Source organism: Maniola jurtina, chromosome 13 (assembly GCF_905333055.1).
Source record: "Maniola jurtina chromosome 13, ilManJurt1.1, whole genome shotgun sequence".
Taxonomy (NCBI): domain Eukaryota; kingdom Metazoa; phylum Arthropoda; class Insecta; order Lepidoptera; family Nymphalidae; genus Maniola; species Maniola jurtina.
The window spans coordinates 5,849,107-5,875,791 of NC_060041.1; the positions used below are offsets into that span (position 1 = coordinate 5,849,107).

Genomic DNA, 26,685 nt, shown 5'->3' on the forward strand with positions numbered 1-26,685 from the left:
TAAAATTTGCGAAATGTGTACCTATCCAATATCGTTACAAATTGAAATTTATATTCATACACATTTTACTTATCTTACATCACGATGCTGCTGGTCGAGTAATTTGGAAATGTCTTAATAGCCGAATTGAAAATAATGGCGTTAATTTCATTGTACACAAATCTTAAAGTGACAGGTTTTAAGTGACTGCACACAACATACATTCACTTATTTTTTAGCCCTGCTAGACCAATGAGATGTATTAATATTTCACTTAAATGCTGCACCAAATTGCTATGTTTTGACCAACTTAATTGGTCCAGGTTGCAAACACATTGGCTTATAGTCTGGCTCGATGAATGGCCAAGTCGAACACGCCTCGAACCTACATTGCTGCTTCACTGAGTGATATTAAAATATTTTTTTGTAGAAAACCTTCAATAGATTAAAAATAAATATCAAATGATGAGCTCATTTGATATTTATTTTGTGGCATCATTCAGTATTAAACGCTGAGTTAGCGAATTACCTGTTGAATTTCTTAGGGTTATTAAACCTTTGGCCGAAGTTTTGATGCTTCTGCTTTGGCTAGAAATCAATCTTTAAGATTTGTGTACAAGCTGAATAGCTTGGTTTCTTACGATTATTGTTACTGCGATAACTTTAAGCGACAGTGTATCACCCAATCATCCCATTTTGACTTCTGAGACTGTACAGCCCTCCCGTATTATGTGTTCACATTTCATACGTCAGAAACGCGCAATAAAACATTTTTAAACAATAAGTATTATCATCCGAATTAACACTTATCACAAAGGGGCGAAGAAAAGGTCATCCCGAATTACATGAGCCGTCACGTAAGTTGAAACAATGTGCCACGTGATCTTAATAAAATTATTGTTCGATAAGATGGTATTAAGGCGCCAATTCTGCCGGCTTTTAACTAAAAAATGTTAGGTGAAAAAATTTTTTTTTTAACTATCGCCGAAACCATGTTCAAAAAGTATGTTCTAAGTGTGCCAATTCACACTTGACCAGCGTAGTAGACTAGCCCTTCTCTCCTCTAACCCTTCTAACCCTCTGGCGATGGGTTGATAAATATTTGATAGTTATCGCTAAAAAACGTGGGAATTTTCAAAAACTAATGTTTCTAAAAATAATGCTTCTACGGACCAAACTACAAACCTTGGTCCTGAGTAGCATTCTTTTTTTAAACATTAGTTTTTAAAAATTCCCACGTTTTTAGCGATAACTTAAAAAATATTTTTTCACTTAACAGCTTTTCAGTTAAAGGATGGCAATATTTAGATATAGATTTTAAGAGTTCGTTTGCTAGTAAAGGCTATTTACTGTTATTGCTCGTATTGTATCAACTTTCGTGGCGGCAACCGTACCTTAGTGTAATGTGAATATGAAAATTGTTATCGCGTATTTTATATTGTAGTTTCGAAAACTTGCTTTATTTTATTTTATTTTTTTGTCTAATAATGTTTTTGTTAAGTCTTCCAAAAAAAAAAAATACTTACAGTATTTAATTTAGCCAATAAATAGGGTCCGGGAGGGCGTTTCCTATAATCTATTACAATATTAAGTTTTTAAGCACTCCATAATAATAAATAATTAATTCTGTAAATGAATGTGTAAGTGTGTTTTGAACATTTGTTACAGTGATCACCTCAATAGGGTCGTGGTTCGATGAATATAATTTATTTGTTTTGTAAGATAATTTTAAAACATGCCAATAGACAGACGATTCCAAATGTGACATGGACAAAAATTTAAGAGTCATATCACACTAGCGTTTTGCGAGCCTTTTCGCAGCGAGACAATTCGTGAACGTGCTTGTGACATTCTAACAATATATCACTCAGTCACTTGCACTCGCGTGCGAATAAGCCTGCATCATTGCGCATACGCAGAGATCACGATCGCAAAACGCCATCCAGTCTGATAAGGCTCTTATTATAATCCAAGTCAATGCCGTTACATAAAAAATTTGAGAGACCATCTTCTCTAAACGTGTCTATATGTCATATTATAATGAAAACTGAAAAAAAATATATAATAATATTATAGTGCTTTAGAAACACACTTTTGTACAAATGAGAGATGTTTGTATGCGTGGTAAAGAAATATAGAATGACTCGCGGTATGTGCCCAAAGCGCGATTTAAATGATGTAACAGTGATGTGAGCATGAGACGCTTTTATTAGAAATTTTACTCAAATACCTCGCTCCATTTATTTATCCGATGGTACGTACTTTATACTAATCTACTACTGATATAATGTAGATAGGCAAAACATAATTCGGATCATTTGTATAATCGATTTATTTAAAAGAGTCAAAGGATAACTCTTGTGTAATATTTATTCCAAACAAAATTAGAAATCGTATAATTACTTGAAAAATTATATTGATATTGATATTTTGCACTTGTCGATGTTTAAGTTGTATGTATGTACATAACCGTGGAATTATTCATATATGTTAGTTTCTGCCATACGAACATATTAAATTTACATGTTTGGACCATTTTGATCATCACTTGTTTCAGATGAAATGTTTATTTTCGATGTTATGATAAATTTTTCTAAAAAAGTTAGGCCGTCCATCACAATAGTACTTGCCAACGGCTAAATCAATGGGGGAAAGGTTGTAGGAGGCATGATTTAACTATAATAATTCTACTCTTGTATAAAATGTAGTCTATCGTAAGTTTCTATAGTGGTTTTAGCCAATTTTTCATCTTGACCCCTATCAAATTATTCAAGATCGAAAAATTACCGAAAATACCATGAAAAACGCCTCAAATGATATTCTAAGGTAAACTTTATAGTTCAGCGAGGATCCTTCAAAGTGTGTTTTAGCTGGATGGTCATGTTCGCTTTTCTATACTAATTTTCTTTATGAGTGTGAAATACATTCAAAAGCAAAAGTTAAAATATGTATTCTCGCAAATATTATGTAAGTTTTGCGATTTTTCCAATTTCGGTGTAATTACGAAAATTGCACCTTAATTACATATTCGGAAAAGGTAAATTAGTATATCAAAGGCACCGACTCATCTCAGGCGACTGAAGGTCTCGGTTGCGAGCGCAGTCGCCGACGCCGCGCCCGCGCGCCTCACGCTTTACTATTGGACAGGAATATATTATTATTATTTATAATATTAGATAGTCAAAATTATTATATTCATATCATTAGGTTTTAATTTAGGCGCCATTTTTTGCATATATTTGTTTGTTAAAAAAAATTAACGAGCGGACTAATCTTGTTTGTTTTGGCCTAGAATTGATTTTATCTCGTATTAGGTATTGGAAATTTTAAACCAATACAGAGTGTATTATGCTTGCGCTAGATCTTTTATTAGACTTAAATAATATATAACACGCTTTATTGAATCAAAAAAAAGAGCAGGTGCTGTGTATTGAATGTTGTATAACTGACTGCCAATTATTATGTTTTGTAAATATTACTATAAAATATGTATGTATGTTTAATATAACGAGCACACGATTTGCCTTACCGGTGGAGGGACGCGCGCGGCTCGGGGTTTTGTATATAGAACGGTAATATATAATTAACTGCTATACATATACATAGTTGGTTACTTTGTAAAGTGCGAGTGCGGTGTTGCGGCGCGGTACAAAGTGCTGTTTTCTTTATTTAGTGTTCTAATACAGGATTGTATTGTCAACTAAGCTTACCAGTCATAATATATGTATAGATGAATACATATTATTTAATTTAACGCCGATTTTAGTCATAATTATCCAAATTTAGTTAATTATTTTATTATTTTGTATTTGAATTCTCTTCTATATCACATTGCTTGTAAGCATCACATGGTGTGATCGTTTTATATTATTATTCGAGTCTGTTAGTGGTTCATTGTTTAGATATTTCAATATTCGAGAAATTAGCATATAACATAGGAGCTAAAGTATAACGAAATGTTGGACGAGTATTTTTTACCGTTTGACAACAACGTCGATACACAATGTTAATTGAGAGTTTGGAAAAAAATTGTTTTAATCATTTTACTTAATACTTCTGTAGAAATTATATTGTAGCATTGTGTACCGATGTATAGAAAAGTAACTTCAACACTGTCCTCCTCCCGAACTGACCAAATTAATGACAATAATCTCTAGACACAGCCTAACTAGACTTGTCATCTCGTCTCCATACTGTTGTTAAAAAGGCCAGAATTTAAGTGCAGCGGTGGTCATATTATCTCTTCATGCCAATACGCATCAGAGCCCTGCGACAGAAACTTGACATTAAAAATTACACTTAACTAGATTGCCGCGATTTCGTCCGCGTGGATCCTTTTTAAGGTACTCAAAATGCTTTTTTAGTGCGGATCTACGATTTATAGAGAGAACCTACATGCAAAATTTCAATTTTCTACAAATTAGGTTGTGCGTTTTCTGTCAGTGTCAGACCCAGTATGGATTTTTATAAAGTTTGGAAAAATATACCTATTATATTGCAGGAATATAGTATGTAATGAAGAGATAATGTAAAACTTTTCATGCACGAATTGTATTTGCCAATAAAACAAAGGTTTCCCAAAAAATTAAGGAACACAAAACATTATTTTGTTTTTATGGTTGAATTTATAAAATTGAGTCGGTTTTCGCCCTGCAGCGCTCTGTATGCGTTATCTAAATCTAAAATGTATCTATCTCTTAATCACTAGAAATGTTATTGTATCTCTTTTGAGAAACACAAAGCGCCAACGAAAGAGCAGAACAATGCACGACTTATTTTGTAATATTTGTGAACATAGGCGTATAAATCCAGTGATATATTTAATTTTTAAGACAACCTTGTATAAAGACGGGAAAATCGTATAACCACCGTTGCACAATACCGAGGTCGTAGCAATATCTGGTAATGAAGCACTATGGAATTGATTCGTAAGCTGTAACTTTGCTTGAGTGCAGTAGATGGTTGGTACTTAAGGTTAGGCGCGTAGCTGTCGCTGATTAGAGCCTCTTTCGCGCCGGACAGGACTCTGGCAATGCGACAAGGCGGCTATAGACGTGAAGTCATAACTGATCGTTTTAATTGTTGAGTTATCATGTAGTCATGATAATTTGATTACATGTTAAAGTCCCTTGTTGGGCAGATGACATCAAATTCAAATTATTTTTATTCAATTAGACTTACAAGTACTTTTCAATCGTCAAAAGCATCAACCACTGGTTCCGAATGCCTTTCCTACCGAGCAGAACCAGCGAGAAACACGGCGCTTGCTCTTTTCAAAGATTTGATATACAATATTATGTCATGTATAAAAAAGTAATTGAAGTCCCGCGCATTGAGTTGTAGGGAGTCACTGGATTTAGGCGGCGGCGCAAGATTGTGGAATGTGGAAGTCCCTACAAGAGACCTAAGACGTCTATCGGTTGATGACGGAAATCCGTTGTTAGTTCAACTCAGTTCTCAGTTTTGCCTACTCATACAATGATTTTACTGAACAATCAGACTGTACAGTTATAACTGCACGTTTGTAGCCAGCTTAAGATGTGTATCACAAGGATCGTACAAACGACTGCACCGGCGAGGAGTGCGAGCGTAGAGCGTAGGTGCATCGGTCCCCCTCCCAACCTCCCACCACTTGCTAGTTAGACTAAGAATGTTATCACCCATAATGTCGCGAACGACATAATATTAATACTATAGAAGTACCAAACTCGTAGTTAGCGATCACGTATTATGTACATTGTAACTATTTTTTATTTTATTTTTACCATTGTATAGTCATCTATCACGGACGTTAGTTAGCAATATTCGCGCGAGGTGCGACAAGGTGCGCAGCGGAGGAGTTGTCTGCACGCACTGTTGTTGTTTTCTTTTTATTTTTTTGTTATATATTTAAATAACAATCGACTTGTAGTTTTAAAATAATTATTATCTTTAATTATTATTATTATATTGTAATATAATCTTATTAATGAAAAAATCAAACTGAGAATAAATAATAGAAATGAAAATTAAATGTGTATTCATTTCAAAATCCACCTTATGCTTATACCGTCTGCGAAAAGAAGTTACTATAGCGCTCTCTCTCTGTTACGTAATCCCATTCAAATTATAGAGATAAAAATCTGTGGGTGCTAACTAGAGCTATTAGAGGCGCAAAAACAGATTTATACATGATTGTGATGATGATCATGGTGACCGATTTGCCACTGAAAATTTATTACCACAAGACCAAAACCCAAATGTGGGCAAAACATAATTCACAAGATGTCCACATTTGGAATACTTGACAAGAATATTTTTATGTAAACCTGCAACTTTGCAAGCACTGTTTACAGTGATTGAAGGCCGTTAGTTATGTATAGTGTATATTTCCATCTTTATTTGACTTAACCGAATACTCGGCATTTGAAACGAATAATTATTCGGCCGAGTACGAGTAAATACTTAAAAAATTGCCGAGTAATAAACGAGCACTCGGCCCATCTCTAGTACTAATCATTTTGAGTCGCCAATCAATCACAAACGAAAGTACGTTTTCCAATTGAATTTCGAGTGTTTTTGAAAACATGTTTGTGATTGGTTGGGTGACTCAAAATGATTAACGGCTAGCACCCACAGATTTATGTCTCTACTCTCTATAATTTGTATGGGATTCCGTAACAGAGAGAGCGCTATAACTTCTTTCGGCGGATAGGGTATACCCATAGACATACTAGTTTTCGCTACTTATACTATCTCTATGGGTATACCATGGGGTATACAGTATACTTACAAACTACAGAAGATAGAATATAATTAACCGACTTCGAAAAAAGGAGGAGGTTCTCAATTCGTCTGAATCTTTTTTTTTTAGGATTAATATTAATTTCTTATCAGAAACGCATGAGTGATTCTATGATAATAAAGAAAACGCATTATAATTGTATAATATAATAATTTATTTTAAATACATGATTGCATATTCTGCTTTTAAAAAATGCCGCTTTTTCGCTTAGATATAAAAACATTTGTGTGATTTCTATTTACATTTATACTTTGCTCCCATAAATTAGTAGGGATTTCTAAGATACGTATCCTAGATATTGGCATACAGATTTGTTTGATTTCATTTTAAATTAATAATAATTGCAATACAAAGAAAAAGCGTTAAAATTTTCCTATAGTGTCGATTCTACCATCAGTGCGTTCAGATGGAGAAATCTCGTAAATCGTGGAAATCTTGGTATCAAGATTCCCACTATATTTCATAAAACAATTTGTTTTCTTTAGTTATAGCCTGACCAAAAATATAAAATATATGGTATGGCCACTAAGTATACTCTGGTCTTGTATAAGTTAATTCCACGGGTTTTCCGCAAAATGGCGAGATATTTTATTTTATTTTTCTAGTCATCAGACTTTACATAAGAGTACAAGTGTAAATTAAAAATTTATAGCACCCCCGACAACAACCGGTTACAGTAACAAGAAAAGAGCTGATAACTTTAAAACGGCTGAACCGATTTTCTTGGATTATAGCTAAGAACACTCGATCAAGCCACCTTTCATTAAAAAAAACTAAATTAAAATCGGTACATTAGTTTAGGAGCGACGATGCCACAGACAGATACACACGTCAAACATAACACCCCTCTTTTTGGGTTGGGGGTTCAAAATGGATTATATTAATAAAAAGATGACGAGACTATATTGATTTCATTTTGGAAATATTATCTATGGGGTACAATATACCCGGATACGTATCTTGTTTATGTGTACAACGTCAGGCTTTACACATTTCGACAACGTTGATAGATTTCTAGCGTAGTAAAAAGGAGCTGCTCTCTTTTTAACAGGTACTTATTGAACAAATGACTAAAACAGGAACCTTTGTGTGCGTATAGTGTTGCGATGTACGTAATCTGTCAACGTTGTCCGTTACAAACTCCGTAGTAGGCCGGGTAGCCACCAAAGCGGAGGTGGGCGGAGAGGAGGGAAGAGCGGAGCAAGCATAAGCGAAAAGATACAGAAATTATATTATACCTAAAACAGTTCAGCCAAAGAGAGAGATGTCAACTGTCAAGAATCTCTCTTTGGCTGAAATGTATTCACTGAAACTAAACAAGACCTGTAGAAATGAAGCGATTGGTAATAGGAGATGTAGAAATAATAATAACCTATGATTTTACGAAACAAGTCTCTGCTCATCTCTGCTTTGGTTAAAATCGAGCCTAAGGGTGCCTATCCACTGAAGCGAGCGGAGATGTGTTCAACAGACCAATTATATTATTATAAGATCACGCGATAAACTCATAAAAGCAAACCAATCGTCATAAATGTCTACTAACCATTAGTGATAAAAAAAAAAAAAAATTTTAATAAAAAAAGTTGAAACATGGTTTATGAAAACACCTAAACGATAGCAAAAGTAAAGACGACGATTAACCGACTTCAAAGAAGGAGGAGGTTCTCAATTTGGCGAAATCTTTTTTCTAGCGAAATTCGAGTAGGTTACGTAAGGTTAGGTATATGCTTTATACAATCGATGAGTTTTTTATAATGTTCTAAAAGTTTTTTAATGATTTAAAACTACTAATGTTTAGTAGACTTGGGTACATCAACTGGTTTGCTTTTGCGCTTGTTCCCACCAGTTCAACTGATTAATTCAACTGTTGAACTAGTGAGACTTTTCCCCGAGTAGTTAAACTGCGGAAGATAAAGTTGAAAACTAAAACCCGACTGCGATCGTCTTAATAAACGCTGAAATATTAGAGTAAAATTGTTTTTCTGTCGCTTGGTATATTTTAATGTTGTTGTACATTTATATTCATGAGCTTAGAATTTTCTCCTCTTTCATTTGACATCCCACTCAATACAATAGCAAAAATTGTTTGGGGTCTCCAAACAATTTTTGCTATTGTATTATCCACTTTTTTTTTTTATGTAACATCCGTTAGGTCAATTTTTTCGTATAAAATATAGCCTATGTCACCCGGACTTTTACAACGAATCAATTGACACCTCAATCATCAAAATCGGCTTAGTAGTTTAGGCACTACGGTGGAACACACAGAATCTGGATACAAACATCATACATAGACTGCTAAAATCATAACCTTTCCTTTTGTCTTTGCCGCAGTCGGGTAAAAAGAGTTGAACTACTGGGAAGACTAAACACATGTCTGCCTCGCTCCGCTTCAGTCAACAGGAGGTGATAGTTAGACACGGTAGAGTTTACTGCGTGGGCGAGAACTCGGTGGGCTCGAGGATGCGGCAGTGCATCTCGCGGATGAGCGGCACGGTGTAGGCCACGCACTCGTCCCAGCCCGGGTTGCGCCACGTGCTCTCGCGCGTCTCGCGCCGCGCCTGCAGGTCCTTGTAGCCTGGACGGGGTCAAACAAGAAGTTTCATTCACTCTGACAATCTTTATTTCAGTCAACTATGACAATAATGATCCATACTAATATTATAAATACTAGTGTGTGTGTTTAGCGCAGTCGAAGCGAATTTATAATTGATCATAACTGTTAGACCGCTTTTGATGAAATTTGCCACACAGATAGCTTGATTGAGATAGCATCCCTGGGAAGGACATAAACGACTTTTTTAGGAAACAGACTACTTTTTGTCCCGAAGAGTCTGAGAAAATAGAAAAGTTCTCATAGGGTTCTAAAAAAATCTAAATCCACGTGGACTACATCCTGGGCATCTGCTTTGTATCTCGGAAAATCAGAGTTTCCACGAATTTTTAAAAAAGTTAATATTAATTCTCGTGAATGAAACCGCGGTCTTCAGCTAGTAATTTACAATTCTCTAAAACTTACACCAAATGTGATGGACATTGTACAGTCTGCCGATTTGGGAGAAGTATCCCGCGAAGGCTTCGTTCTGGGCACGTCTGTAAGTCAGCCCGCGAGCCCAGTTGTTACCCCACTCGATCATTGTGCCAGGCTTTAAACTGAAACAGAATTACAGGTGCTAAAGTATTTCATTTGTTCATTTTATAGGTCATTACAATGGCAACTAGGTGGCAACTAAATGAGGAGTCTTTCGCTGGCCATACACCATCAAGTTTACCGTAAAGATTGCAGCGGACTTGAAGCTCCAATCAACTGGTAGCCATAAACCGTCAAGTGTGCGTGCCATCATGCTCACTGTTATAAGTTCACAGTTCCACATCAAGTTTACTGGACGCTGCTTCAAGTCCGCTGGACGGTAAACTTGATCATGTATGGCCCACATATTTTAGATTTGTCATTGACAAACAAAAATGTCAAGAAATCGAGAAAGTATCTCTGCCTATTATTCCTAACATAGGGGGTGTTGGAAGCTACGCAGTGAATGCACGTTCTCCGCACATTACAAACGCCAGTCGCATGAGAGAAGCTTGTGCATAATACTCGACGCAAGAACAATACAACAAAACACGATGCAGCATCGAAGGATCCATATAGTCGCTGATAAATGTATCGTATATAATATAATAGACCAATAGTGCATAGTTACAGAAATCTAAGACGTTTAAAAGATAAACAACTAGCTAAAGATCTGTATTCCGTGCAATATAAATGTATTCGTTCGTCATGAAAGGAATCTAAAAATAAAATTTTCAAGCGACTTAAAATAGATAAAACAAAAAGAAATTAGTAACAGTAATTAGGCATACCTATAAGATCTTATCTCGTAGATGTTCTTGCCCGGACGCGGCTCGCCTGACGGCCAGAAGCTAAATGCTAGCAAATATTGAAGGTGGCGTGATCTCACGAAATTGCCTCTCTCCTTCTCAAGCGCTCTGTAATCCTGCAACAAGAAAGATCAGTCCCCCGATTGAAACATAGAAAACGTGAAACATGAACGTTAGATTGATTCAGTGTTTAAATTTTTTCACATCCAATCAAGGGGCAGAATTTGCAAACGATTATGATAACACTGAATACGTTTTTCTTACACAATGAGAGGTTAGAATGGGCTGTGAAATTTGGTAGCGAATCGAGTGTTCTGAACCGCCCTGCAGGTATCGCATCTGCGCCGCGGTGAGCATAATCAAATATGTATATAATAAATATGAAGCAAGTTACAATGCAGTTAAGCTGTGTTCTATCATCAGATTGTCTAACAAAGGGCCACTTACAGGATTTTCTCTGAAGAGAATCTTTGCTTTATCAATCTTCTCAAAGCCGCCAACATAACGCCACAAATGCAACGCCTGGTCCATATCTCCTACTGATACTGTCCATGATCCAACCAATTCACATCCTAGTTCTGACTTGCGAGACTCCACAAATTCTGATGATGTTTTACTAAAGAAAAGAAGATTTAATTAATGAGAAATTTTAAGTACTTCAGCTAGCATGGGCAGTAGATAAAAATTATATCCCCCGATTATATCCACTTATGTCATAGAAATCAGTGCCCATGCTAGCCGGGCTGGTGTATTATTTTAACTTTAGACAAACATGTTATGACTTCACAATAATTTACACCAATAATTTATCTAAATGTTTATCTTCAATCAAATATATCAGCTAAGTTATATGAATTCATAGTAATTAATTAAGATTTACTTAATACACACTAAAAAGTGATAAAATGAAATTACATTTGAACATAGGGGCAGACTTAATTCTTTGAAATTTATAGTGAACTCAAATTACTAAACTGTGTAATTGTATTTTAGGATAGGCAAACACTTTAACATTATAAAATATATCATTGCTAGGTGTCTTGTAAGGTTGATTTTTTGTGCAAATTATGGAATCCCTGACATTTTGGCAACGTTATGCTCATCGCAGGTTTTTATATACAAACAAGCAAAGATCTATTTACAGAATATTGCATAATCGGCTTATTTACCGGTACATTGTAACAACCTTTAAATAAGTCGTGACTCGTATGGTACAGTATACTTACTAGTTCTGTAAATATTTATCAACGGAATCGGGTCTAATGTTGTGAGTATGTAACGCGTATACAATCTCCTTGTCGCTAAGCATACGGCTATGGGATTCCTTAGTCGGCTCAATCTTTCGCACCAACAACTTTGAAAGCCAACCATCGTCAGAGATAGATCGCGAGTTCGTTTTTGAAATTAGCCTGCAAAGAAAACTAATACATCATTAAAAACATTCGAAATTCAAACAAAAATAACAAATAATACAAAGTACAGTTTCGTTTTTTACCTGGCACTTTTAGGTGAGCTTAAAACTAAAACCCTATTCAAAGAATTCATCTTAAGGAATACAATAATAACACAGTTGTTGTATTAATTTTAATACAAATTTATAGTACACTTAGTTACACTTGCTTCTTGAATTGTTATCAATTCATTTAACTCCTAAATCACTTGAAGGTTATCTCGAAAATAGAACGAAGACAGAAAGAAGATTGCACAGTAGAGACATCTATTATCGATAACAAAAAGCATTGATAAGAATGACAGCTGTTATCAAAATGACATTACTTTTTTTTTTAAATTTAGCGGCCCTGGATATCACTCTTTTCAAGCCTAAAATGACATAGAATACAAAAAAAACCATAGAGTAAGACTATTAGGATTAGGTGCAACATGGGTGCAACCCATAGATATACCCATAGTATAGTAAGTCTGTGGTGCAAGACACTTATGGTGCCGCCAGATGCTTGCTTGTGACGAAGCATCGGCAACAAGCATTGGCAAACCCCGTGTTTTTCTTCCCTGCCAATCAAATCAAACGGCAAGCGCTCAGCCAAGCGTTAGCGAGCATACGCAAAATTACACCTGTCCACACGCGCTTGTTGTATGTTGTTTGCCGCAAGTGTCTGGTAGCACTCGCTAAGAAATTAATTATCTATGGTTGATATAACAGAATCTGTCGTTATTGCCAAACTATTGTCACTGTCAATTAATTTCATATTTCTGTCTGTGATTTTTTGTCAATTTCTTCCTATAGGTACTAAATATTCTGCGAATTAATTTATTTTTATTTTCGTAATAAACAAAAAAATATAACAATTATTAATCACGGAATTCTGTAAATGCTTTGAACTCCGTCATGGGTGAGTTACTGGGAACAGTTCTAGAGCCTTTGCTCAGTTAAATATAAGTGGGCGGTGTTAATATTTTGTAATTAATGTCTGAAATTTTGTTAATTTGTGCAGCGTCGAGCGAAGTGACAAAGCTTCAACAGCATTTAACGCTTCTGAAGGAAGAATATAGCAAGTTGCAGAGCCATTGCGCGGAAGTGGAACGGAAATATATGCTAGCAGCGGCGTCGGCTGGCGACTTAAGTGAAACCAGTTTTGTCGCTCGACTTCTAATGACAGTGTCCACTCTTTACGGCAGGGATACTTATTCAGATATCGTGGTTAAACTACAGAACAAGTCTGTTCCCGGTCACAAGTTTGTGCTCAACGCTCGCTCGGACGACTGGAATGAGGAGGCTCTAAAGAATCTTACAGAACTAGGTAACATTCACAATCTATTTAGTAAATGTTCAGAGGAATGAATTTTTACTTATAGTAAAATGTTTATTTTTACGTTAATTTTTCCAAAATGCTCAATTAAGTATAAAAATATAACTTGATTTTTACTAATCTAATCTAATCTGGATGAATTATTTTAATTTAATTTAATTATTTTACAATAGAAAAACTCGCTTGGAAACATGATTAACTTTAACATAGTCATATCATCATGTTTGTGCCTACTACTGAACATAAGCTTGTTTTCATCTTTGAATATGTTTTGTTTTTCATTGTAGACTGGTCATCTCTCCCTGACGATGTGGGTGCAGCATTGCTCAAGTGGTTATACACAGATGTAGTGGATCTCTCCCGAGGAGACTCATTTGCACTTCAACTTATGAAATCAGCAGCCAATTTCAAACTCTATGGTTTAGTTGGAAAGTGTGAACAGGCTCTAATTGCATCTGTCGGTGTGAGGTAAATACTGCTATACTGATATGGATATTTTTATGGGAAAATTTCTCGATTCCACAGAAATCAAAAATTCCAAATAGTACTGGCCATATTTTAAAAACTAAATTAGCTTACATACACCTAATAAATCTTTGTTATATTTTCAGGAGCTGTGTGAAGTTCTACTCTGCAGCAGATGAGATAGGAGCCTCTGCTCTGAAAGAGCACTGTTCAGGTCTAATATCAGCTCACTGGGATGATTTAACAGGTTTGTTATTTTTCTTTTTATTTATTACTTGTCTTACTCACTCTTAATATTGTCAGTTAATCATGCTGGAAGACACCCCATACTAAACTTACTTGAACACAGAACTGAACTACTTCACTTCACATAACTATTGCTTTAAATAAGGCCTCATTATTTTAACTGCGCAGGAGAGGACTTTGCGCATATGTCGTCGGCACTGCTGTACCGCATGCTGAAGAGCAAAACCCCACAGCCGCTGCATGGTGCAGTCAGGCTGCTGCGCGAGGACGTTGTGTTCCTCTGCCTCGTCGAGAACCACGCCAATGTGAGTACACCTTTATCTTGCTTATCTCACAATGACATCATGCCTTTAGCCCCTGTATGCATCAGATCCGAATCCGAGAATATTCAAACCGAAGTAGCCATAGTACTACTATCAGTCACGTCGGAGTCACCAATTTGTGGGAGTGATAGTTGGGTGCTCGACCGTACCAATTGGGAAATTTCCCACCAAGCTGTGCTGTGCTCGGTAGCGCCAGCTCCGTCGACAGTGAGACGTTGAAACTTCTATATAAAGTGCACATTGATAAACGCTCTGTCAATGCCATTGAGAGTTGCGTGTTTCTCCTTGAGCTTCCGATTAAGCTACCTGTGCTGTTATCTAGTGCGTACGTCGTGAGTAATCAGGCTTTGGTTCCTGCATCGAGCGTTTGTTGATTGACTGTGTTTAGAAGCGACATCTGCTTGTGAATGTGGCAACCGCTACAAGTGGTTGCGCATCATCATCAACCGATAGATGTCCATGACTGCTGGACAAAGGTCTCTTGTAGGGACTTCCATACGCCACGGTCTTGCGCCGCCGATCCAGCGGCTCCCTGCGACTCGGCTGATGTCGTCTGCCCTCCTAGCAGTTTGCACTAGATTGCACTAGAGTCAAGTTTTGCTAACCGAAGCCGAGAGTATCACCACTATAAATAAATAAAGTGGAGACCGCGTACGGGCAAGCGCAGTGTGGGACGATCTCCTGCCCGCTGGACCGATGACCTGAAGAAGGTGGCGGGGAGCGGGTGGATGAGGAAGGCGGAGGACCGTGTTTGGTGGCGCGCTCTTGGAAAGGCCTATGTCCAGCAGTGGACGCATACAGGCTGATGGATGGATGGATGGAAATAAATAAATAAATAAAAGTTAATTCAGCTCAACAAAATCACAAAAAAATGAATAAAAATAAAAATACAATTCATACAAATTCAACTAAACTTAAAAATAGAAAATACTAAGACCAATATTGTGTCTGTGAGCTAAATGAACTTTCAATCATTATTTACGGCCCGAATGAACAACACGTTCACGGGAATGTTCACGGGAAACCACAACGTTGTCACCTGCATAAACCATATTTATTTTTTTCGATTGGAAAAATGCTGAATATTTAAGGCTAAAATAATTACAATAGAGATTCCTTGTATGCTTTTATTATCACTTAATTAATCTAATGAACTTTGTTCATTAATGGGCGTAGTTTGAAATTATTTACTTACATAAAAATTATGATTTTGTTTAACAAACATGGCAGTGCTTTTATTATTATTCAAGTGAGGTATGTATTTTAATTTTAACACAAGTTTTTTAAATTATGACTAGCAATAATAAAATTAATTAATAAGTACTGTGTCATTATTTGGAATGAAGCTTCGAATTTACAATTTCATTGTAAAAAAACATTTATATTTACAAAGATATCTCATAATTATACACTCAAATGTCAGCCCATGATATATTAGGCATATAAAAGCTGTTTAAAAACCTTGTAACTTTTTGAATAATGTAGACCCAAGTTGTAGACCCACAAACACAGTGCTCCGTGCTCACAAAGAATGTCTGGTCGAGACTACATAATTAAAAATAGCAATGTATTAACTCTTTATAACGTTCATTTGTTTAAATTTTGGTAGCAAGAACAATAACCAGACACATGACTAACGTTTACAATTTGAATAAAAGCACTAACACACTGGGAAGCCATGGTGACGTCGCCGGCTATATATCCAAACAATTCGTATTGAAATATATGATAGTTAACTCATTTGGCTACCGTCGGACGTCGTCGTCCACGACCGATCAGCCCCTACGTGGAGAATAGATACTTTGGCGACCTGATGACATGTAACCAAGTCGCCAGTATTTTCTAAACAAGTAAGTTACGCCTCCCTTACTCAGCGGCCAACTGATCGCTAGGATCGATGCCTGCGTGTTTGTGGTCGCTATTGTTGTGTTGTTATGCTACTTATTTGGCGACCTCATTTGGCTACGTAGCCAGGACATCGCCATGATGTCTCAGTGTGTTAGAGCTTAAAGGGCCTCATGACTAAGAACCTAAAATGGTTTCATTAGTTGTTCCAACGGCTCATTGTTTCCTTGAAACAGATTGCCGTGGCGCAGGACTGAAAGAGGAAAAAATTTGGTGTCGTATAAGTCATCAAAAGTTTTAAGACTCTTTATTTTATTTGGTTGTACAAAAATTTCTAAAGTAATTTAATCAACAGTTCTTAATTAAGTTCCGTCCCCCTTTTAGTACCCTGCAGAAAAGTTTGAGAAGATCTACTTATATACATATAGATACTATTTAAATTTTTTGTCGAAGAGTTTCGAGATTTTTGTTCAACTTAAAAGCATTAATGTTTGCTTATAAGGTTTTAATAGCCTTTAAAAGGCATTGGATCTTTACAGGTTGTGACTTAGCTTAGGCTTAACTAAACTAAACTGACAAAGCTAATTGCTGTCATCCTTTTCACAATATACTCAGCAGAAAAGGATGAATCTACTTATGGACTTGTTAATTTAGATTCTTGACCGAAAAGTTTAAAGGAATAATGTACTACCGAACAAGCGCCAATGTTTGCGATGTGTCCATTAGGAAGTACTCTATTGCATTACTAAGTCAATGTCTTGTACTTCGCATTATAAAATTTGGAATGGAGCTTCGAATTTACAATTCCATTGTAAAAAAAGACTATATTTACAAATATATGTCATAATAATTATATACTCAAATGTCAGCCCATATATTAGACAATCAAAAATCTTTTTCAAAACCATTTAACTTTTTTAATGGTAGAATGAATGCGTCCATAAGGAATTACTATTTTCAATGAAACTACCTAAATTGGTATACATAAAAAAGAAATGTTAATAAAATCGTTTTAAAGTGTATAAAATTAGCTATAGAGCCGTTGCAATAGTCTCCGCGGCAGTAACAGTTTAGTGTTGTTGTGGGTCTGTCCAAATCTTTTAGGTCTTCTATACATTTCTCTTCGTAAACGTCGTCGTGGATTATGGTTTGCCGGAGCCACTTTCCGTTGACCTTTACCTGCTCTTGTCCCAAACTTTGTGACGCGCAACCTCTGTGCACGCTTACTGATGTCACTATAACAAACAAAATATTTATCGTCATCACTCATCATCATCACTATCAACATATAAACGTCCATTGCTGGACATAGATCTGTTGCAGGGACTTCAAAATCAAATACGCATGTCTTGCGCCACCTGAATCTAGCGGATCCCTGTTACTCAATTGATCTTGTCTCTCCACCTAGTGGTAGGATCTTGATCGTATTATTTATTTATCCATACTAATGTTATAAATGCGAAAGTGTGTCTGTCTGTCTGCTGCCTTTTCACGGCCCTGCAGTTAAACCGATTCTGACGAAATTTGGTACAGAGTTACCTTATATCCCGAGGACGGACATAGGCTACTTTTTATCCCGGAAAATTAACGATTTCCCACGGGATTCCTAAAGACCGATCCGCTCAACCGATTTGTATAAAATTTGGTACCGACGTAGCTTGCATCCATGTTATTGACGTAGACAACTTTTTATTCCAGAAAACCAAACAGTTCCCAGGGGATCTTCAAAAACCTACATCCACGCGAACGAACTCGTGGGCATCCTCTAGTTTACTATATAATGTCCGCGACTTCGTCCGCGTAGGTTTTGATTTTTATAAATCCCATGGGATTTATAAAATTGATTTGATTTTCCGGGATTAACAGTAACCTGTATTCAAACTATCTCTGGATGCGAACTATCTCTTTTATAAATAGCTACATTACACGCGAGGCTATAATTAATAATATCACGTGGACGAAGTCATGGGCAAAAGCTAGTGTTAGGTATACATCAAATGCGATACCCTTTCAGAAATATTTTACAGTTTAAAATTGAAAACAATTGTAATCTCCTTTTCGCAATAAACAAACATTATTTACTTAGAATTATTAATAATAATAAGAACTAATATGGCGAGTAAGGAAATACCGCTCAGTTCCTTTGTGGACGCGCCCACCTAATAATAAAGTTAGTTGAGTACATTTATTATGTAGGTACTAGCTTTTGTTTACAAATTCATTCACGTTAAAGGAATACTTATGCCCCCGGAATAAGAATTAGATAACCATAATATGCAAGTTTTTAAGCTTGGTACCAAAAATTTAAATCAATCAAGTAGATGAGGTGTAAAGAAATAACGAACATGTACAACTGTTATAACTTTGATTGTAATTATGCTAGAAGCATTTGTGGATCAGGATTAACAAGGACTAAAGGTACTAAAAACTTAATAGGCCATGCATAATAACTATGTTATCGTAATGTTTACTTTTCTATATATATAACAGCTTCACGCTTTATTCACGTATTCAATTCAATAATACGAGACATTAATACCAATTAATATTCTGGCTATTCAGCACGGCGGCGGCGCCTAAGCTATAACGCGCGCCACTGTTTTTTTATAACGCGAGTACAAAATATTAGTCTCGGACTAAGGCTAAGAACACATTGCAAAAAGCTAAATGGAATAAAAGTACCCTATTCTACTAAAAATATCATAAATGCGAAAGTGTATGTCTGTTACCGTTTCAAGGCCAAGGCGCTTAACCAATTTTCGATGAAGTTTGTAAGTTTGTTTGTAGGGCGTAATCTCTGGAAATACTGAACCGATTTTGAAAATTCTTTCACTAGTAAAAAGCTACATTACACCTGAGTCACATAGGCTATATTTTATTTTCAAAAAATTAGATATCCCTACGAAAATTTAATAAGCTACCCGTGCGAAGCCGGGGTGGGTTGCTAGTAATCTTACTTATAAGTTTTAACTTTAAACACGCTTTCTCGAAATTGTATATTTACTTTGATGCGTAAATATATTACTTGGTCTACATACAAACTGATTAAGTGGAATAAGGACATATTACGGTTAATATTAATTATGTATAATGTATATATAACCTAAAGACACTTTGAGATCATAAAATTACGACACAGAATGGCGCCTTTTAAAGATAACCGTCGCCCAATAAGCTTTAACATCCGAGTGATTTATCTTATAAGTCCCTCTTACGATTTTGCAAATGTTGAAATGAGAACATTGCCATTTTCGCTTTTGATAGATATAGACTTCATAGTTTTTTGGCTTGTACATAAACTCGATTGCTACAATATTATTACTGGCAGACCCGCCCGGTGGAAAGTTTTAAAATAATCTTTTTTGGAATAGAATGGATTTCTTGGTATGGGAAAAATCTACACTACCTCAAAGTATATCTTTTTTCATATTGATTAGGCTAACTAGTAACTTGTGACTTATATGATAAGACAAGATTTCACAACTGTTTCGGAAATCAGATTCTAATGAGGAGAGCTGGCAAGAAACTCGGCAGTTACTCTTTTCAAGTCGCAAAATGTTACAATATTTGGCAATATTACTGACCCAGCGCCAGTTTAAACTAAAGGTAGGTACGTTATGACTTTTACAAGTTTTTCCAATATATTTTTAACCGGTAATAATTATGACCCACAAAACGTAATTATAATGACTTCATCATAAGTACACTTGCTAAGAATTTTGCCCAGCCAATAAAGCGAATAAAACTTTCTTGCGGATGTGTTTGATGACTCAGAAAGATTTACTTAATTTAAATCTGCTAAGTGAGTGCATTATCCTTTCTTGTCAATTTTCTTGTGTGACGTAAGACAACGGTAACGAACGCCGACAGAAAATATCCTTTCATGTGGTAGGTACCAGTAGTATCTATTCGATTTTTTCTTTAAGTTACATTCGTAATATTTGCGACCTTTAGGCCGGCCTTTTATTATTATGCACCTACTAACAAAATTGTCTGTCAGAAATAAAATCCTGGCGTCTGAAAGGCACTCTACGTGCGCAGTTTGCTCATAAATTCATTTTGAACTAGATCCGGCAGACATGCCGTTTTCCGACTTTCAGAATTTTGCCAGGTCGGACGTACCTACGCTTCGCATATTCCCAGACAGCAAGATTCGTGAATGCGACAAAAAGTTTTCTGACAATATGCGGCCGGCCTTAACTTACATCTAAATGAGTCGGTTCAAGCGCTATGTATTTAATAAAATACTTAATTAAATGTCTGTCTGGTGTGCCTACAATGCTAAGTGGGTTGACAACTGCCGCCTTACCGTTTTATATATCTATTCATTTTAATTCGTCACTTATGACAGCTTTTTGAGAATGATTTTTATTAACCCCCGACCCAAAAAGAGGGGTGTTATAAGTTTGACGTGTGTATCTGTGTATCTGTGTGTCTGTGTATCTGTCTGTGGCATCGTAGCTCCTAAACTAATAAACCGATTTTAATTTAGTTTTTTTTGTTTGAAAGGTGGCTTGATCGAGAGTGTTCTTAGCTATAATCCAAGAAAATCGGTTCAGCCGTTTGAAAGTTATCAGCTCTTTTCTAGTTATTACTGTAACCTTCACTTGTCGGGGGTGTTATAAATTTTTTAATTTACACTTGTACAAAAAACTTTTAAAGAAAAGTATCTGCCTAATTAATGTTGTGGCATGTAATGCAGTTCGGTTTCTTAAAAAAATATTGCTAAAATAAACGAATATTGCTATTTAGACGTAATAGTATACTCACTTCCATCCCCTAAGCTTAATGTGGTCACTTTTTTGAAACACATCGTAGATTTCGTACAATTCTCTAAAAATTTGTCGCTGCCATCGAATTGTTTGCATAATAGATTGCTCTCGTCATAATACGTGTTTTCAGGGAAACATTTGAAACATCGTACACACGAAGAGGCTGAAATGAAAATATTATGAAATTAATGTTTATTATACTGTAGAAATAACATTATGGATAAACTTCAATAGTTGTTGCCTTTGTCGACTAATAATATATTGTGTTTATAATACATATGTAATACACTACAATGGATATTATATATTTGCACGACTTTTAATTCAATTTTAAAGTTTGTGTCAACTAATTTATCAGATAAAAATATTTTTAAAATACTGTAAAAGATCACACTCATAAAAGTTAACTTTTTACTTTTCGGTTCGTATAACTTTTCGACTCATGTGCTGTCAATGGGATATAAAAATTCATACCTGTGGGAGGACTAGACAAATGGTGGTAGAAGTTGAATACTAATAAGGCTTAGAAAGAATGCTATCATGATGTCAAGGACCTTTTAATAGTAGGTCAAGCAATAGGCGGTATTAATTGATTTTATGCTTATAAGTATATCTACCTACGCAAAATCAGATAAAGGAAGATATTTGCTAGACTATTTTTAAATATAGTGAAGTGTAATATCGAAAACATTTGCCTGGAATGAAGCCTAAGCTCGTAGGGATATTGTAGGAAAACACATGTTGAATGGTGTCACAGCTTTAAAATTATCTTAGTTTGCCTAAATGTTTAAACTAACCACCCGCGGTTTTTACACGATCTAGCTTTTAAAATATCCCTCATTCCGTTTTTAAGCAGTTTTAGAGCTTTATTATTTTTGAAATTATTTGTTACGGACAATATTAGAAAGCTTCGTATCGATATGTCTATAGAATCAGAATTCCAATTTACGGATAGATTTTACCGATAGTATTTTCCAACATTGTTTCAAAGAAGCACATTTGACTGACTGACTGACACTGATACCTGCTACACTGTATTAAAACATAACTACATATTTGGTATATAAAATTGCTTAGTACTTAGTAGTTAGGTACTCCTTGCAAACAAAAGCCAGACGGGAAAATCATTATTTTTCCCTCCACCTGATGAATTAGTTCCACGTCTGACTACAGGTTCGTTAGCCTTTTAATGTGTATTCGTGATGAAGTTTGTATTATTAGAAAATATATAAACACTTAGCACTACGCGCCATACATTGACCGCAGCGGCCATCCATCCAGCCCATAGAAATACAATGCTCAAGAATTGAAATAAGTGCATCAAATGCAGGGTGGCTTTCAGCTAGTTTGAAATAAAAAACCGCCGTCAAAATTGTCAGTTTTAGACCATTTTTGTGACAGGTACTATCTCAAAAACTAAAACTAGTTAGGAATATGAAATTTCGGTGTATTAAGTACCATATACTGTATTTAAACAACAAATAATGAAAACAACGATTTATAAAATAAGTTTGTAAGCAGTGACCAAAACAAATGGATATTTTTTGGGTTTTTTTTCTCACGGTTCACTGCGATGTTCTAGCTCAGAAAAGAAATATTTCATACACCCAAAATATGTACGGAACACTAAAAAAGCAAAGCCCGACTTGCACTTGACCGGGTTTTTGGTACACATTAGTCCTAACCTCAGCTTGCCTGGATGTAGCGGACGTTATCTAACACCTTGGTTTTCCTTGAAGCGTTGTTCCTTTTTAGTCCAAGGCATAATTAATGTATATTAGCATTTTAGTTATTGAATGTTGATTATAATAGGTTTATGTGAGTGTCAATATGCCATTTGGAGTCAGTAATTACGACAGTGGTAATAATAATAATTATAAGTGGTATAAAAACATAGGCTGGGTGAATTTCAAATCAATATTATCTTCTAGAATAGGCAAAATAGTACTTTATAGATATTTACGTATTGATTTTTAACCCCCGACCCAAAAAGAGGGGTGTTATAAGTTTGACGTGTGTATCTGTGTATCTGTGTGTCTGTGTATCTGTGTATCTGTGTATCTGTCTGTGGCATCGTAGCGCCTAAACGAATGAACCGATTTTAATTTAGTTTTTTTTGTTTGAAAGGTGGCTTGATCGAGAGTGTTCTTAGCTATAATCCAAAAAAATTGGTTCAGCCGTTTAAGAGTTATCAGCTCTTTTCTAGTTTTCTTGTAGAAAAGAAGGTTAGATAACCGTTAGGTTCATAATATTATGCCAATTGACAAATGTCAAGCTGTCAAGATCGACGTTGCCTAGAGACATGATTATTTATTTGAAAATGATGTTTTGGAAAACTCAGATACTTTGGACTAGTTACGTCAACTACTAACTTCAACTAGTTAATCAAGGTTACCTTGATTTGTCGGGGGTGTTATAAATTTTTAATTTACACTTGTATTTATTGTCTTTGAGTAAGTATAATAATACATATAATCTCTTAGTTACTGGTAACTAAACATCAAAGCTGTTTCGAACATGGAAGCCTACGAAATTACACGTAAAAAAGTTTTTATTGTTTATCTTTGTACTTAACAGGGCTCTCTCCGTCACTTACTCCATACAATCGTAGTCCCAATTTAATTTGAATATTAAGCAACCAAAGTCCATGAAATTTTCCAGACATATTCTAGAAACTAATATATATGTGCCTGTGGTGTTTTAGATTTTTCTAAAAATATGTAGTTTTAAAATTACAGGGGCTCAAAGATTTGTAGGTGATTTTTTAAGACCGAACTAAGACTAAGAGAGACTTTGAAACTGAATATTTTAACGGAAATCTGGAAAACCATAGGCATAGATATTAGTTCCCGGAACGTTTCTACAAAATTCCATTTAGTATGATTGGGTAGTATTCCAATGAGAGACGAACTACGTTTGTATGAAGGGAGAGACCCCTCTTAAAACGGTATATTTCAGAGTTCCGAAAAGCTTCATAATATAATTAAACCCATCAATACACGAATGTTATCCAATATATGTAAGTAGGTACCCTACATATATTACAAAGATCATTGTTTGTGCGACTTTATTATGACAAAATATTCACTATCATAGTATTTTACGTTGAAGGTCGGTGCTACATATGGATTTAACTATATTAGTTATCTATATAAGTGAATAAATTTTATTTGTTTCCATAATATTAGTACGCTATAGGTACTATCTATGAACTGAAATTACAAAATTGATTTTTGGTAAAAATGGGTAGTTTAATTACTCTACTTACATAGTTATATTTCCAAGTCGCCATAACTTTAAAAATTATATTGGTTCATTTATAAAAAAGAATAAACTTAGTTACTTGTAAAAACATTTACCACCTGATGCCCGCGACTTAGGTTTTTAAAAATTCCGTGGGAACTTTGATTTTCCGGGATAAAAAGTAGCCTATGTCACTATCCAGGTATTTAACAGCAAAAAAATCACGTCGATCCGTAGGCGTAGCTCCGTTGCGGCGTGATTGAAGGGCAAAGCAACAACTAAACACACTTTCGCATTTATTATCATATTAGTATGATAATAAAATATTACCTACTTACGGCTCAAGACTCAAGATGAAACAACGCGTAAAAAATATTTTAAAAATATTTTCCAAAACTGGCTTCTAGTAAATAATGTAGATTTTAGAGATCGAAATATTTTTAAAATGATTTATGTTATATAGGTAACTAAATTTAAAAAAATATATTGGTTTAACACAAAAATATATTTGTCAACTAAAAACAAAGGCCATCAAGCTGTTGTGATTTTTTGCTTCCTTTTCCTTTTACTATTTGTTCTGAATGCAAATAGCTGTTTATTTATTACTTTAAGAAGATATTCGAATTATATTGATATATTAGTTACTTTGTTTTTTTTTTTTTGCGTGCGAACTTTTTGTCAGTGTCAATGACTGAAAACAATTACAATGTTTATCAATGATGTTATCACTCACTTTTCCATAACACGGTTAATACCAAGAAGAACACCGACAGCTCCATGTTCTGAGTTAAACATCCCACTTAGGCACTAATAAAAATATATGAAGTATTTATTTAAATTAAACTTCGATTATTCGCTACTGAACTACTAGTAAAAAAATACTGTTATCGTAATAATTTACATAGAACGCGTTACACTGGTATACGCGCCCGCGCTCGAGGCGCATATGGTTCCATGTGCTTTACACCCGACTGACATCGGCATCTCTTTGCTCAAGCTCATGATTCACAGGAAGGAAGCCCAGTAGCGAAACGGGACATGTCCAAATACCGCAAAATAAGCCTCTAAAACTTGCGCACTTGTGTTGATTCATGCGATCGATGATGGCGCCAGCGCGACACTGGCCAATTTTTGGCGGTCTGATTTTATTTGTATTTTTGTAGCTCGCCTGCCCGACGACGTTTCGTGTATTGTTTTGCTTTTTATCAACCTTATGAGAGATGCACTGATAAAATTCGTGGCATATCTCAAACATAAGTGTAACCTAGTATTACTTACCACTTGTTGATGTTCTACATTTCGTGAATAGCATCGACCGATGTTTATTTTACGTGTTAATGAAATGATAATTATATTGACGAATTCGGAACCGCATTCGTAGTTCCGTTTTGTATTCTAAGATTTCTAAACGATTCTTCTTCAAGAGTACACACTCCTCAGGTCACACACTGGTCAGGTGACTCATTTTGTCATTTGTTAGACTATACACAAATAGACGCAACAGGTAGGTACAACCCGTACCTACCGATATTTTTCGGTGCATGCTGTTTATATACCACTAGCCGATGCCCGCGACTTCGCCCGCGTGGATTTAGGTTTTTTGAAATCCCGTTGGAACTCTTTGATTTTCCGGGATAAAAAGTAGCCTATGTGCTAATCCAGGATATTATCTATCTCCATTCCAAATTTCAGCCAAATCCGTCCAGTAGTTTTTGCGTGAAGGAGTAACAAACATACACACACACACACACACACATACAAACTTTCGCCTTTATAATATTAATGTGATTAATGTGATACTACTTATCAGACTTCGTCCACATGGTCTTGGCTTTTTGAAAATCCCGTAGAAACTCTTTAATTTTACTATACTTACTGCAAATAGCCTATGTCCGTCCCCGGGACGTAAGCTAAGTAAATTTTGTCAAAGTCAGTTAAACGGATTGGATGTGAAAACGAAGCTAACAGACGAAAGGAACACTTTCATATATTTTATAATACTAGCACATATTAATATGGATTTTATTTGTGCTTCAGATGGATAGATGTAAAATATCAAATGTGTTAAATCTACTAGCTTCTGCAAGCTAAGTATCCACTTGTTGTATGAAGCGCTGTTTTCGATATCAACGCCACATCCTTTACTCCTGACGATAAAATGCCTACATGATATGATCTGGCAATTTTTATATGGCACACGCGTGTTTTATCTGCGTAGGTATTGACGTAAAATACACAACTCTTGTTTGAATGTTATTTATATAAACCGTAAGTATAAGAACATTAATACAATCTAGAATCGGTTTCCATTATTTAAGTTTTCGAATAAGGAACACTAAAAAAAGGTTTAGTGTTATGTCAGTGTAATTTGTCCGGAATGA

General features: G+C 35.4%; 3 protein-coding genes and 1 long non-coding RNA gene across 4 annotated transcripts in view; 1 reads left to right on the forward strand and 3 right to left on the reverse strand.

Annotated features, from left to right (window-relative positions):
• Nucleotides 1-6,473: 6,473 nt before the first annotated feature.
• LOC123871404 overlaps nucleotides 6,474-26,685 on the reverse strand; it is a 383,067-nt gene continuing 362,855 nt past the window's right edge. The window contains exon 3 of the long non-coding RNA XR_006797266.1: nucleotides 6,474-6,584. This is a non-coding gene — a long non-coding RNA (uncharacterized LOC123871404). The remainder of the gene's footprint in view (nucleotides 6,585-26,685) is intronic.
• LOC123871385 (protein NipSnap) lies at nucleotides 9,015-12,361 on the reverse strand. Its single transcript, XM_045915169.1, has 6 exons — nucleotides 12,138-12,361; nucleotides 11,869-12,051; nucleotides 11,090-11,258; nucleotides 10,625-10,758; nucleotides 9,783-9,916; nucleotides 9,015-9,341 (listed from the first exon to the last, which is right to left on the reverse strand). The coding sequence occupies exons 1-6, from the start codon at nucleotides 12,185-12,187 to the stop codon at nucleotides 9,193-9,195; spliced, it is 819 nt and encodes a 272-aa protein (XP_045771125.1). The 5' UTR covers nucleotides 12,188-12,361; the 3' UTR covers nucleotides 9,015-9,192.
• The window catches only part of LOC123871364 (rabankyrin-5), a 58,149-nt gene continuing 44,328 nt past the window's right edge, over nucleotides 12,865-26,685 (forward strand). The window contains exons 1-5 of the mRNA XM_045915135.1: nucleotides 12,865-12,993; nucleotides 13,096-13,401; nucleotides 13,698-13,878; nucleotides 14,022-14,122; nucleotides 14,290-14,426. Of these exons, the coding sequence (XP_045771091.1) occupies nucleotides 12,990-12,993; nucleotides 13,096-13,401; nucleotides 13,698-13,878; nucleotides 14,022-14,122; nucleotides 14,290-14,426 (729 nt within the window). The 5' untranslated portion in view covers nucleotides 12,865-12,989. The remainder of the gene's footprint in view (nucleotides 12,994-13,095; nucleotides 13,402-13,697; nucleotides 13,879-14,021; nucleotides 14,123-14,289; nucleotides 14,427-26,685) is intronic.
• On the reverse strand, nucleotides 15,577-25,547 carry LOC123871392. Its single transcript, XM_045915177.1, has 3 exons — nucleotides 25,038-25,547; nucleotides 21,060-21,224; nucleotides 15,577-17,524 (listed from the first exon to the last, which is right to left on the reverse strand). The coding sequence occupies exons 1-3, from the start codon at nucleotides 25,081-25,083 to the stop codon at nucleotides 17,256-17,258; spliced, it is 480 nt and encodes a 159-aa protein (XP_045771133.1). The 5' UTR covers nucleotides 25,084-25,547; the 3' UTR covers nucleotides 15,577-17,255.

What these genes read in the sequence shown, in the direction of transcription:
- LOC123871385 (XM_045915169.1), bottom strand. Translation starts at nt 12,187, where the DNA reads ATGAATTCTTTGAATAGGGTTTTAGTTTTAAGCTCACCTAAAAGTGCC. An exon ending in GATAAATATTTACAGAACTA is followed by an intron (nt 11,259 to 11,868) that starts GTAAGTATACTG and finishes TCTTTTCTTTAG; the next exon opens with TAAAACATCATCAGAATTTG. An exon ending in CAATGTCCATCACATTTGGT is followed by an intron (nt 9,342 to 9,782) that starts GTAAGTTTTAGA and finishes GACCCCGTCCAG; the next exon opens with GCTACAAGGACCTGCAGGCG.
- LOC123871392 (XM_045915177.1), bottom strand. Translation starts at nt 25,083, where the DNA reads ATGGAGCTGTCGGTGTTCTTCTTGGTATTAACCGTGTTATGGAAAA. An exon ending in ATTAACCGTGTTATGGAAAA is followed by an intron (nt 21,225 to 25,037) that starts GTGAGTGATAAC and finishes TTTTCATTTCAG; the next exon opens with CCTCTTCGTGTGTACGATGT. An exon ending in ATTAAGCTTAGGGGATGGAA is followed by an intron (nt 17,525 to 21,059) that starts GTGAGTATACTA and finishes TGTTTGTTATAG; the next exon opens with TGACATCAGTAAGCGTGCAC.